The sequence below is a fragment of the Vombatus ursinus genome, unplaced genomic scaffold, assembly GCF_900497805.2.
Source record: "Vombatus ursinus unplaced genomic scaffold, bare-nosed wombat genome assembly UNPS02014775.1, whole genome shotgun sequence".
NCBI lineage: Eukaryota > Metazoa > Chordata > Mammalia > Diprotodontia > Vombatidae > Vombatus > Vombatus ursinus.
The window spans coordinates 929,863-942,944 of record NW_020954553.1 but is presented as its reverse complement, the minus strand read 5'-3'; the positions used below and the strand labels follow the sequence as shown (position 1 = coordinate 942,944).

General features: G+C 47.1%; 1 protein-coding gene across 1 annotated transcript in view; it reads right to left on the bottom strand.

Annotated features, from left to right (window-relative positions):
• Positions 1-471: 471 nt before the first annotated feature.
• The window catches only part of LOC114044860 (ras-related protein Rab-39B-like), a 13,038-nt gene continuing 427 nt past the window's right edge, over positions 472-13,082 (bottom strand). Inside the window, exons 2-3 of the mRNA XM_027864595.1 lie at positions 4,346-4,636; positions 472-2,406 (exon numbers count right to left, since the gene is read on the bottom strand). Coding sequence (XP_027720396.1) covers positions 1,974-2,406; positions 4,346-4,636 — 724 coding nt within the window. The 3' untranslated portion in view covers positions 472-1,973. The remainder of the gene's footprint in view (positions 2,407-4,345; positions 4,637-13,082) is intronic.

The following is a 13,082-nucleotide window of genomic DNA, read 5'->3' as shown; positions in this document are numbered from 1 at the left end:
GATCTCGGGACCCACTCTTAGAGCTTTCCAATATTCTGTCCAAAAGCCAGTCGGATCACTGGTGGGAACGGGATGATGGTTTTGGCCCAGTTGTTCCTCCCACGCCACCCAGATTGGAAGAATTGGACATACAAATAGCTAGCTGTTGGACCTCTGCCTAGAGAGGTCACAGGCAGCTTGGGGAAGGCTGGCCAGTCCAAATGCATGACCGCTCTGGAATGGATGGATCACTGGGCCTTTCTCCTTTCTTGGGAGAGAACTCGGTATTGCTTCTTCCAGCACATGCATTTCCCTGCTCCTGCCAGCTCTGTTCATGCCTCCAGAAGTTAGTTTATGTCAGAAGTGTGGTCCAAAGGGAAGTTCCAGGCTAGCAGTTTGAAGTTGCCTGATGCAAAGGCAAAGGCTCCCCTAAGACCAAAGCCCCAGCTCCTCACCAGAGTGGGAAACCAGGCAGTGGAAAAACCCAAAATGTTTTGAACTGGCATCATGAATTTATTAGGTTGATGTCAAAGAAGTTTCATATCCTGAGTAAGCAGGTAAGACTGAAGTCTAAAAACTAGCAGTTAAGACTAGGGCCGGGAAGAGATCAAGAAACCTAATAAATCTTGGGGTACAAAGGGCCACACACAACTGAGAGAGTCAAGATTGCAGCCTACTATGACCAGGATCACCAAGGCTGGAACAACCCAGGAAACAGGGTTCAGCCAAGGTTCCCTGCCTCCTTTGGGATCAGGGCCTAGCCTAGCAGTCTGGGCTGATTATGGGTTAGAGCCTGCCTTAGGGCATCAGGGAACAGCAAAAAAGAAGCTGTCTGGCCCTGCTAAGGCTGTGAAGGCCGCCACCACATTGGCAACTCCAAACTGCCCACCTTGTGCCATCTGTGTTAAGCCATGCTCCGACTTTGTCCTCTCCAACATTCGTGGTCAGTCATTCACTCCAGCTCCCAGTTAAGGCGAATGCTGAAAAAACTGAGACAGGGCCTTTCTTAGAATAAGGGGAAATCGGCCTTGGAGTCAGGAAGACCTGAGTTCAAATCTGGCCTCAGACATTTGACTCTTAGTAGCTAACTGTGTGACCTTGGGTAGTCATAACCCCAATTGCCTCAGCAAAAAAATAAGGGGAAATTTAAAGTCACACAGAATTAGTACTAGAAGAAGGGATCTTCTGAGGCTGTTATGTTCTATAGGACCTCTCATTAAGTCATTCCTATATGGCTAATAGGAAAGAAATATACTAAGCAGGTAAGACAAGTCTGAAAACTAGCAGTTAAAGACTAGGGCCAGGGGCAGCTAGGTGGCGGAGTCAGGAGGACCTAAGTTCAAATTTGGCCTCAGACACTTGACAGTTACTAGTTATGTAACCCTGGGCAAGTCACTTTAACCCCGATTGCCTCACCAAAAAGCAAATAAAAAAAGACTAGGGCCAGTGAGCAAAGACCAAGAAACCTAATAAATCCAATCACTTTTGCAAGAAGTTGCATATCTTCATGATAACCCTATGAGAGAAGTAGGTATTATCTTACTTTATTTTTATTAATTTAAGTATTAATTAGCTTATTGGTATTAATCAGGCCCATTTTGCAGATGAGGAAAACTAAGGCTAAGAAGTGAAGCAACTCATCCAGGAGCACAAAGCTAGTGAGTAGCAATTGATTAGATTCTACAGTGCCCTTTGGTATAGTTGACTATTCAAAGTTGTGGAAAATGCAAATATTTGTGGAAAGAAGTTACCCTGGAAGCAGCTAAGTCAACCACCAGGTAACTGAGAGTTTGCTGGAAATCAATCAGTCATGAAGCATTTTTTTAAGTGCTCACGATGTACCCGGCATTAGTGAGAAAGGGGGAGGGAAGGAAGGAAAAAACAAACAGGAAATGGTCCTCCCTTCTAGGAAAGGCCAGGCACCATGCTTCATGCATGTAAAAGGCTGGAGATGGGAGCTGTCACTTCTGAAAGCCGGTGTGACATTCAGTGAGTCACCAGCATGGACATTTCCACCCTTCCCCACCTCTGTGCTTTGCCTCTTGCTGCCCTGGGTGGGCTGGCACCCGGCTCCTCACCCCATCCCACTCGGTGCTCGGGCCCATGCTCCCCTTCTTCACAGCCTCAAAGATGTCCCGAGTGAGCAGCTGGATGGCCAAGGTGACGTTGCTATCACTCTTGGCTGAGGTCTCCACGTAGCGGGCTCCCAGCAAGGAGGCCAACTTCTCTCCCTCCTCAGGGGTCACTTGTCTCTCGGCTACCAGGTCGCTCTTGTGCCCCACCAGTAGGAAGATGATGCCAAAGGGCTTCACTTTCTCCATGACCTCCTGGTGCCATTTGGGAATGTTCTCAAAGGATGCTCGGTTGGCCACGTCGAACAGCAACAGCCCACCTGCTGAGTTTCTGTAGTAAGACCGAGTCACTGACCTTCATCACCAGAAAGAAACCCAATCACTTCTCTGCATGAAAGGATGGGTGCAGGGACACAGGTAATGAAGGCAAGGGAGGTGAATTGAAAGGGACCTTCTCCCACAACTTCTACAAGTCACCTTACCTCTCTTGCCCCAATTTTTCCATCTATCAAATTGCTGGGATCATACCTTCCCTACCTCGCTAAGACAAAATAATGTAATGATTTACATTTATATAATGCTTTATTTACATTTAATCTCATTTGGTCCTTGCAATAAATAGCCTCATAAGGTTTGGTGCTTTTATTCCCTTTTTTACTTATGGGGAAACAGAGGCTCAGACATATTGAATGACTTGACCCGGGTGACACATCTAGTAAGGAGGCAGAGTTGTAGGTGGAAAGAGCAGGGACTCTGAAATCAGAAGACCTGGGTTCAAATCCTGCTTACCTGTGTGACCTTGGGCAAGTCACAATTTCTTGGGCCTCGGTTTTCAGATATATGAAATGAGTGAGTCAGACTAGATAAGACTCTCCATCTCTCAGCTCTGAGCAGACTTTCTGGCTATCCCCCATGCCTGGAATGCTTCCCCCTCATCTCTACCTACTGACCTCCCTGGCTTCAAGTCCCAGTTGAAATCCCACCTCCTACAGGAAGCCTTCCCCAATCCCTCCGAATTGCAGTGCCTTCCCTCTATTGAATATCTTCTGTTTATCCTGTATATAGACTGATATATATATATAGATATATATACATATACATATACAGGTATGTGTGTGCTTGTATATATATGTATATATATTTGCTGATTGCCTCCCCCCATTAGATTGTAAGCTCCTTGAGGGCAGGGACTGTCTTCTGCCTTTTTTCTCAGTATGCTTTGCATAGTGTCTGGCACATAGTAGGTGCTTAATAAGTGTTGATTGATCAGTTGTTAGGTGGCCTCGGAGGTCTCTTCCAACTCAAGATCTATGATCCTAAGTGTCAGGGAGGATTCAAACTCAGGTCTTTCTGATTCCTGGTTTGCCAGCATTTTGTTTCTCCCTCTCCCACGCCAGAACCCCTGCCCATGATGCCAATCTCTAACATTGGTGATAGAAGGAAGAGGTTGGAAGAAAAGAACGGGGCATTCTGTGACTGGTAGAAGGGGACCAAGAACATATGAATGCCCGGCACTCTTCTAGGCACATTCGGGGTATTCTCAGTAGTCAGTTCCCTGTCCTGGGCAGGCAGAGGGTTAAAAGGAAATAAGGGGTGTTGTTAAGCCCCAAGGGCAGCAGGAGAGGAGTCATTAATCCCAGGCAGAGATGGGACCGAGGTCTCCCAATCACCCTGCCTGTGTTCTAGCCCCCACCTCTAAGAAGCAATGATCAGATTCCCCACATATTTGCCTTCTGCTCCTCACAATTTCCCCTCTTTAGTGAACCCCAGACTGACGCTCTGCAGCCCCACCTGGCAGAGGAACGAATGGGAGGAGAGGAGAAAAAAAGAGAGGCCCAGCCCTGCTCGCATGGGACTGAGAGTGCAGACCCCAGGGAGCAGGTCTGGGCTAGGTGAGTGGGAGACGCATGGTAACCTGGGAGCCAGCATCAGATTGAGAGGCAGCTGGAGTGGGGCGCTCTCTCTTCGAGGCTCCATGACCTACTTTCCCTTGCTTACTGTTGTGTTGCACCTCCTTACCCTCATTCTCTAACCCCATTTTCCAGCCCCATCTGGCGCTGGCCTCAGGAGCTGTCCAGCCCCTTACACCACCCTAGCCCATGAATATTCCGACTTCCTAGAATCTTGGAGCTAGAAGGGGCCTAGAAGACCCTGTAACACCAGCCCCTCATTCTGTGGAGAAGAAAACAGGCCTCCACAAGGGGAGAGAGAGAGGGAGACTTGTCTAAGGTCACACAAGGACAAAATGACAGGTACTGGAAATACAGGATAAGCCCCTCCTAGGACATAGTCACCTGAATCGCTCCTGGCCAGCTGTGTCCCAGAACTGCAGCTTCACCTGGACTCCAGGCTCCACTTCCACAAAGTGGACATAGAAATCAACTCCCACTGTCTGGTCGATGCAGTCCACAAAGACGCCCTCTGTGTAACGTCTCAGCAGGGAGGACTTGCCCACTGTAGAGTCGCCCAGAAGGATAAGGCGGAACTGGTACTGCCAGAGGGCATCCGTGGGCAAGGTTGGAGCCATCAGAGGAGGAGGGAAGCTCCCACCAGGAACAGCGGAGAAGCTTCTGGGGACTGGGCAGCTGTAGAACACAGCAGGTTTGTACATGCAGGGAGGGGAGGAGAAATTCTGGGTCCCACATCCAGGGACACACCCAGTGTTCACTAACAGAGAAAGTCCTGAAGCGTCATTTGAGACTTCTTAGTTTCTCTTTGCCAGACCCAGAAGCCAAGACTCCCCCGGGGCAGAGATCCCAGCTCCCCACAGTTTCTACTCATCATAAGATCTCAGGGCTTAATGTCAGAAGGAATCTTAGAAATTAGCCCCTACAGAGAGGGAAACCGAGGCCCCCAGAAGCAATTTGCCCAAGACTTGTGCAACTAAGTGGCACAAGTAGGATTTGAACCCAGGTCCTTGCCTCTGATTCCTGTGCCCTTTTTTACATGAGCCCCCACAGACAGCAAGCAGCAGAGTGGGTATTCAGACAACAAACCAGCTCCAGAATGCTGCCACAGGGTCAGTCTAGAGGACCTCAGAGGTGCTGCCTCCCTGCCCCACACACACACCCCTAGGCTGATTCAGACTTAAGGACATCTCCCTCCCCCTCCCTTGACCTTGGCCTTGGCCCTGGTCAGCAATCTCATTACTCAGGGGATTTCCAGCATTTGGTGGAGACTGGGGGAGAAGAAGCCACTGGAGCCTCTGCCCCCAACAGTCTGAGCAGATCCCAGGCATGGCCAAATATCCCAAGGGCCTCTGCTCAGGGAGTTAGGGCAAAGTTCTAACAGAGCTCTTGGAGAGAGTCTATAAGGTCTTCGGTGAAAGGAGTAATGAGGGAAAGGCTTGGAAGGCATGTCTACTGAGGGGATGGGGAAGAGCAGGGTTTGTTTTCGTGACCCCGAATGCCCATTCCTGGAGTTTGCTCTGCTCTCTGTGGGGAGGTGTACCAGCAAGCAGGCTGCCAAGCCTTGACTTGGGCCAAGTAATGGCGGATGGCATCTAGTAAAGCTTTATAGTTTACAAAGTACTCAGGATTTATGGTCTCATTTGATGATGGCTAGGGAGGATAAAGTAACCCACATCTACACCTAGCAGTTTGCAAAGCCCTGTCTTCTCAACAACAAAGAGGTGAGAAGTGCAAGTGTCATTACCCCATTTTCCAGATGAGGATATTGAGGCTCAGAGGTTAAGTGATTTGTCTAAGGTAACAGAGCTAAAAAGAAACCAGCAAAGGGCCCTTTCTACGTAGTTCCTATTAACCCGCAGTCAGAATCCTAAGTCAGGCTCTCAAAATCACATATGGGCCAATAGCAGTCCACAGATTAATACTGCCATGGATGATAGAGCTGGACTCCAGAGTTCTCCCCTCCTCCCCAGGCCTTCCAGATATTGCCCAGCATCTCTCAGTAGAGCCCCTCCTCTCAAGGACAGAGCACCTGAGTTTCTTCTAGCTGTGGTACAAGGTAAGAGGCCACAGTCTCCACCAGCCTCTTCTTCCATTGACATTAGGGAGAGACAGCATGATGGTGAGGTGGGCGACAGGTTAGTGTCAGAAAGACCTGACACTTAGAACCATATCCTTCCTTAAGTGCACAGGATGTGCTGGGTCAGCAGGTCCCACAAGAACAAAAATAATAATCCAGCATGGGCTGGGGGAAAGGGCCTGGGGTGGGAAGCAGGATACCTGGGCCTGGACCAGAGTGGAGGCTACATAAATGGAGAGGAGGGGATGGGAGGCTAGAGATGCTGAGGACGTAGAATCGACCAGATTTGTCGACAGATTGGGCATGGGAAGTGAAGAATGAGGAATCCAAGAGGGCACCAGGACTGCCAACCTGGATAACAGGAAGGATGGCAATGCCCTTGACAGAAGCTAGGAAGAGGCAGGTTGGAGGGGTGAGGGGAAAGATGACAAATTCCATTTTGAACATGTTAAGTCTGAGGTGCCTATTCAATGCTATAGAGAAGTCAAGAAAGATGAGGACTGAGAAAAGGCCATTGGATTTTTAAAATGATTGGTGACTTTGGAGAGCAAAGTCTTGGGGAACAATGGGGACAAAAGCCATACTGGAGGGGGTTGAAAAATGAATGGGTGGTGAGCAAATAGAGACATTAAGTGTGGACAATTTTTTTCTAGGAGTTTGGTTATGAAAATAAGGAGAAATAATGATGGTCTCAGGGGATGGTTGAGCCAAGTGAAAGGTTGTTTTAAAGAATGAGTCAATGAATGACAAAGATTTCATTACATGCTTACTATGGGCCAAGCACTGGGCTAAGTGCTGGAGATACAAATATAAAAAGAGAGACAGTCTCTGCCCACAAAGAGCTTCTTTTCTTTCCTTTTTTCTTTTTCTTTCTTTCTTTCTTTTTGCACTGAATATGGTGACTTTATTGATGGCACACAATATAGGACTCTAGGCTTCTGCCTCCTACTACAGAGGTGCTTTGGGGCAAGGATGTGAACGGGGCATAGGAACATAGGTCAGGGATGTGGGCTCCCCAGTGGAGGAACCCCTTTTTTGGCTGGGGACAAAGATCCATGGCTTTCCATTTTGCTTCTTGAAGGTCATGTAGACCATGAAGTGTACTACATGGTTACTATAACCATACTCATTGTTATACCAGGAAATGAGCTTGACAATGGACGGGGAGGGCAATACCAGCACCAGCATGAAAGGTAGAAGGGTGGGTGTGTCTCTGTTAAAGTCACAAGATACAACCTAGGCCTCTGTGTAGACCAAGATGTCCTTCGAGGGTCCCTCTGATGCTTGCTTTGCCATTTTCTAGATACCATCATATTTGGTAGGGTTCTTCAGAGGGCAAGTCAGATCCACAACAGTTACAATGAGAGGAGGAACATGGAAGGCCATGCTTATGAGCTTCCCATCAGCTCAGGGATGCCTTCTCTACAGCACCAGTGGAAGCAGGAACGATGTTTTGGGAAGCACCATGGCCAGAGGGCCATCTATGTCTTCTAGGTTGCAGTAATGGCATGGACTGTGGTCATGAATCCTTCAACAATGCCAAAGATGTCATTATGTTGGCCAAGGGGCAGCTAGATGACGCAGTGGATAGAGCTCTGGCCTTGGAGTCAGGAGGACCTGAGTTCAAATCCGGCCTCAGACACTTTACATACTAGCTGTATGACCCTGGGCAAGTCACTTAACCCCATTGCCTCATCAAAAAAAAAAAAAAAGGCAAAAAAAAGAATCATGTTGGTCAAGGGGGCCAAGCAGTTGGTAGTGCAAGAGGCATTACTGACCATCTAAAGGGAATTGTTGTATTTCTCATGGTTCACTCCTATCATGAACATTGGGCATCAGCAGAAAGGATGGAGATAATGACCCAATTAGCACCACCCTTCAAATGACTCTGGCCTTTTCCATGGTGGTAAAGACAACTATCTAGACACTATCTAGAACATACTCAGCTCCAGTGTCTCCCCATTTAATATTGGTGGGATCCTACTCCTAGAAGATGGTAATGGCTTTTCCATCGGTCACCAGCTTTCCATTCTATTTCCATTTCAACAATGCCCTTGAACCTGCCATGCATGGAATTGTATTGAAACATATAAACCATGTAGCTGAGGTCAGTGAAAGAGTTATTGATGGCCATAATAGTCTGCCTGAGTTAAATGCAGCCCTGGTCACCAGGCATTCAGTGTGGCCAAATCCATTGACTCCAACCTTCACCATTTTGTTTCAGGGATGCAACTGCGGCAGTGGATCCTGACTTGGGAGAAGAGCTGCGGGAACTTATTTTCTTTTTTATTTATTTTTTATTTTTTGGCAGGGGGGACTTATTTTCTAAGAGTAGAAGACAAGACATTGAGGGGCATATAAAAAGGTAGAAATCAAGAGTGAAGGGGAGGGGGTGAGAGGGGTTCACATCTGGTGGCAGATAGGGTTAAGATGGGTTAAATGTCTGGATAGCTGAATAAGCTTTGAAGATGGAGCATGGTTTGACATCTGGGACCAGCCAGTGCTTTCAGTAGGCTTGGGCAGCTAGATGGCTCAGTGGAGTCAGGTAGACCTGAGTTCAAATACAGATTCAGATATTTACTAGCTGTGTGACCCGGAATAAGTCATTTAATCTCTGTTTGGTCCTATTTCTTCATCTGCTAAATGGGGATAATAATTGCACCTGCCTCGAAGGATTGTCATGCGGATGGAATAATAATTGTAAAGAACTTAGCACAGTGCCTGGCATATAGCAAACACTATTTAAATGTTAGCAATGATGATGATGGTGATGGTGATGATGATTGGTAATTATTAAAGCTGGCCCAAAGTAGAATGGGGTGCTTTAAGATGTGAGGGACCACCTCCCCCAGTCAATGACTGGATGACCACTGAAAGTTCTTCCATCAGCGAGCTGTGAACATCTGCAGAGCCTTCACTAGGAATTTCAGCATCTGGTACAAATTGAATTGCAGGGAATTGAGGTTCCTAAGGTGTGATCTCTCCTATATAGGGCTGGACAAGATAGGAGACCAGAGGTCATGAAAGTAAAGGAGGCTAAGGAACCTGAAAGTCATAGTGAGTATTTTGGGGAATTGGGGCAGAGAAGAAAACTATGAGCCCCATACTGAACTTCCTAGGAAGGAGAAAAAACAACCTGGAAATTCCTAGATATCAGCAACAAGGAGCCAGGCAGGATGCAGTGAACCTTGAAAGGGAAGAGGTGGTTACTGAATGGTCATGACAGAGAGGGGGCCTGAAGGTGGGGAACCAGGAGCGAGCCAACCTCTCCTCCTGGAGCTGAGCATCAAGGATTGGGAGGGAAGGAGAAGCCAGTGTTGGAGACAGTGCCAAGAGAAAAGCTAGATTTAAGGCAGGTTCAGAGAAACCTGGGAAGACTTCTATGAACTGATGCAGCGAAAGTAAGTAGACCCAGGAGAACAACTTACATGAGGATCTTGACAAGGTCAAAACACCTCAAAAAGCTTCAGAACTTGGATCCATCCTAGCTTTGACTTCAGAAAACTGGTAATGAAGCATGCCTCCTGCCTTTTGTCAGAGGAAGAGGTACAGAAAAAGGCATGCAGTGCCAGGAATAAAGCAATGGTTTAATTAATCAATTTCAGAATGAGGAATGCGCTCCATGCATTAAAGGCAGTAAAGGCACAGCTTATATACATAAATCACGAGAGGGAAAGGGGGGAGAGGTGGATTACAAAACAATCATTTCTAGGACTTGATCGGTTTCCCAGGACAAGCCCACAAGTCCTGTGGGACCAGAGTTCTGTGACGGGAACAGGTTCTACAATCTTTGATTCGCTTCACTTAATGTACATGGGCATAGGAGTGGAGTGATTGTGAGACCCTTGTCAAGGGTTTGATTGATCCTTTCAAGCTGGTTTGTAAGTCTCTGACTCCCAAGCCAGAGTCTCCTGAGAAATCTAAATGATTGTATTCATTACACCTATCATATCGATTAATATGAAAATCAGATTTCCCTTCACACAGCCAAGGTATCAACACTTGTTGCTTGACTATTCTTACTGGCTATAAGGGAGGAGATTTCTTTGCAAAGGGACAGAGTTGGTGGGTAGTGATGGTGAAAGCAAAGAAAACAAAACAAAACAGAAGAAAGAAAAAAGCATTAGAACTTTTTGAAACATAGAAAACAGAGGAAGCTTAGAAGGGACATAGAAAGCAGGGCAGTGCTGTTTTATTGTGTTAAATTTAACATACACTTTAAAAAACTAGAGTCTAGGGGCAGCAAGGTGGCACAGTAGATAAAGCTCTGGTCTTGGAGTCAGGAGGACCTGAGTTCAAATCCAACCTCAGACACATGACACTTAATAGCTGTGTAACTCTGGGCAAGTCACTTAACCCTGACTGCCTCATCAAATTAAAAAAAATAAACCAAGCAACTGGAGTCTACAATTTCACATCCAATCCTTTTTCATGTTCTTTTTTTATTGAAATGCTTATATTTATTTGATTCTAAGTTCATAATAAAAAATAAGATTAACAATTTTATCAGCCTCAGACACTTGACACTTTATAGCTGTGTGACTCTGGGCAAGTCACTTAACCCCAACTGCCCCAGCAAAAAAATAAAATAAAATGGTTTTTTTTTTTTAAATTTCTGAAGCTGGGTTTCAGAGAGAACAGAGAGAATGTGAGAAGAGCTCTGGGCTGAAAGGAATCATAGGATCCTAGATTTAGAGCTACAAGGGATCTTAGAGGATCCAACTCCCTCATTATACGGATGAGGAAACTGAGGCTCCTGGAGGTTAAGTGACGCCCCAGGCGACATAGCTGATAAGCGTCTGCAGGATTTAAACCTGGGTCTTCTTGACTCCAAATCCCATGCTCTATCTGGAATTACCAAGAAGGATGGATTAAGGAGCAGCTAGGTGGTTCAGTGGATAGAGCCCAGCCCTGGAGTCAGGAGGACCTGAGTTCAAATCCAGCTTCAGACACTCAACACTAGCTATATGACCCTGGGCAAGTCATTAACCCCAATTACCTCCAGCAAAAACAAACCAAAAAAGGGTGGATTAAAAGAATACCTTGAAAAAGTAAGGGCAGAAGAGGATGAAGACTAGGGAGGTCCAAGATTGAGTTTACTCTAGTGGGGAAGTGCAGAGGCAGCCAATGTATACTGTCTTTATCCCGGAATCACATGCTAATCCCTACCCCACCCACCCCTGGATCTTAGGCCTCTGTCATGATTTATATCCTCAGTCAAGGGCTGGAGGAGTAGTGTAGGAAACAGAGAGAAGGGTATGAAGCTCACGGCCCCTGTCAGGTGGCAGTTGTCTGGCCTAGGTGAAGGGGGTAGGAGCGAGAGGAAGAAAGTGTGACACACGCTCCCCCCTCCCCCATGTTGGCCTCTTGGGCAAGGCTGGGGCTGCACCCATACTGAGTCTGGCTCTGAACAATGGTAGGAAATTAAGCAAAGTCTTGGCTCAGTAATTAAAGCCTCAGGCATTCTCAGCTTCCCAACCTCTGGAGCAAATGTGTAAGTGGCTGGATGGGCTCATGGAGGCAGAGAAGGCCCTCAGATTTAATAGTGACGCCCTGTAGGGCTGGAAGCTGGGCTGGGCCCCAAGATGACGTGTGACCTCACAGTGGGTACTTGCCCAAGGGCAGGACATCGGCCCCGTGCTCTGATACTGAACAGGCTGCTGATGGGAATCCTACCCCTTATGGAAGAAAGTTGGAAGGAGCCTGGTAATGGTCTGGTGGGGTGTAAAACCTGATGGCGGTCCAGGGCTGGAGCTGAGGACAGCATGGTGAGAGTGGAGGCCAGAACTGGCTTCTTTGTGTGCTGGGCATTTTTTTAGGGGTTCTTATGGATTTCTGCCGGTGGGACCCAAGCCTAGAAGTGGGGAGAAAAGCCCGTCCCTAGCCCGCTGTGCCCCTCACCTCACCAGCCTCACCCAGGAAGTCAACAGCAATAGCACAGGGGACTCATCGACTACATGGGCATCTTCTCTGGGAGGGGGGAAAAGCCCCCACCCCCACCCCACAGAGGGCTCCTAAGATGAAACTTGTCTCCAGTCGAGGTTTGCAAAATTTGCCTAGTGGCCCCAGGATGGCAGAATGGCTTCTTGAATTAGAAGGAAGCAAAGGAGAGAAGTACTTACCTAAGTGACCTTAGACACTCACTCCATCCTCCTGGCCTTCAGTTTTCTTTCAAATGAGCAGACTGGATTAAATGAACTGACATTCTAGGTCACTTCTGACGCTCTCTTCTAAAATCTCTCCCAACTCTGACAATCCATATTCTAAGGGCCCTCTCAGTTCTGACATTCTATGCTCTAAGGCCCCTCCCAGCTCTGACATTCTGTGTTCTGAGGTCCCTCTCAGCTCTGACATCCTGTGTTCTAGGGGCCCTCCCAGCTCTGATATTCTGTGTTCTAAGGGCCTTCCCAGCTCTGACATTCTGGGTTCTAAGGCCTCTTCCATATTCTGATATTCCATGATCTTTGTCCCCAGAAGTTTGTCTCACTCAGTGGCTTTTCAGGGAGTTTTGGAACCCCTTGGACTTTGGTTGGCTTTCAATAATTATTTCAATGCATGAAATTCACTAACATTCCAAAAACACTCACCTTGTTTTATTTTCAGTCTTGCTATCCTCTTGTATGTCCTCAATTTCTGTCTCTTCTTTGGAGCCAAGAGCCAGTTGCTACATGACCTAACAACAGCTTCATCTCTTGTCTGGTTACTCACGTTGACATAGGGATGGGGAGAGGGGAAATAAATAAAATCTCAAAGAAGCTAACTCTACCTAGAAGGCATCAGATAACAAAGTCTTTTCTGCATTGAGTCCACCTTTTTTTGTATGATTGACTGGGTCCAAAACTGTGGTTTCTGTTTCTCTTCAGTGAGACTGACTAGGTAGTCTTGGGTATAAGGATTTACCTCTCTGGGTTCCTGTTCCTCAGTGGTTCAATAGAGAAAATTATCTCATTGATTCCCTTGGCATGTCTGAGGAGACAACAGATTGTAGGATCATAGAATGTCAGAGCTGGGAGGGCCCTTAGAACACAGGATGTCAGAGCTGGG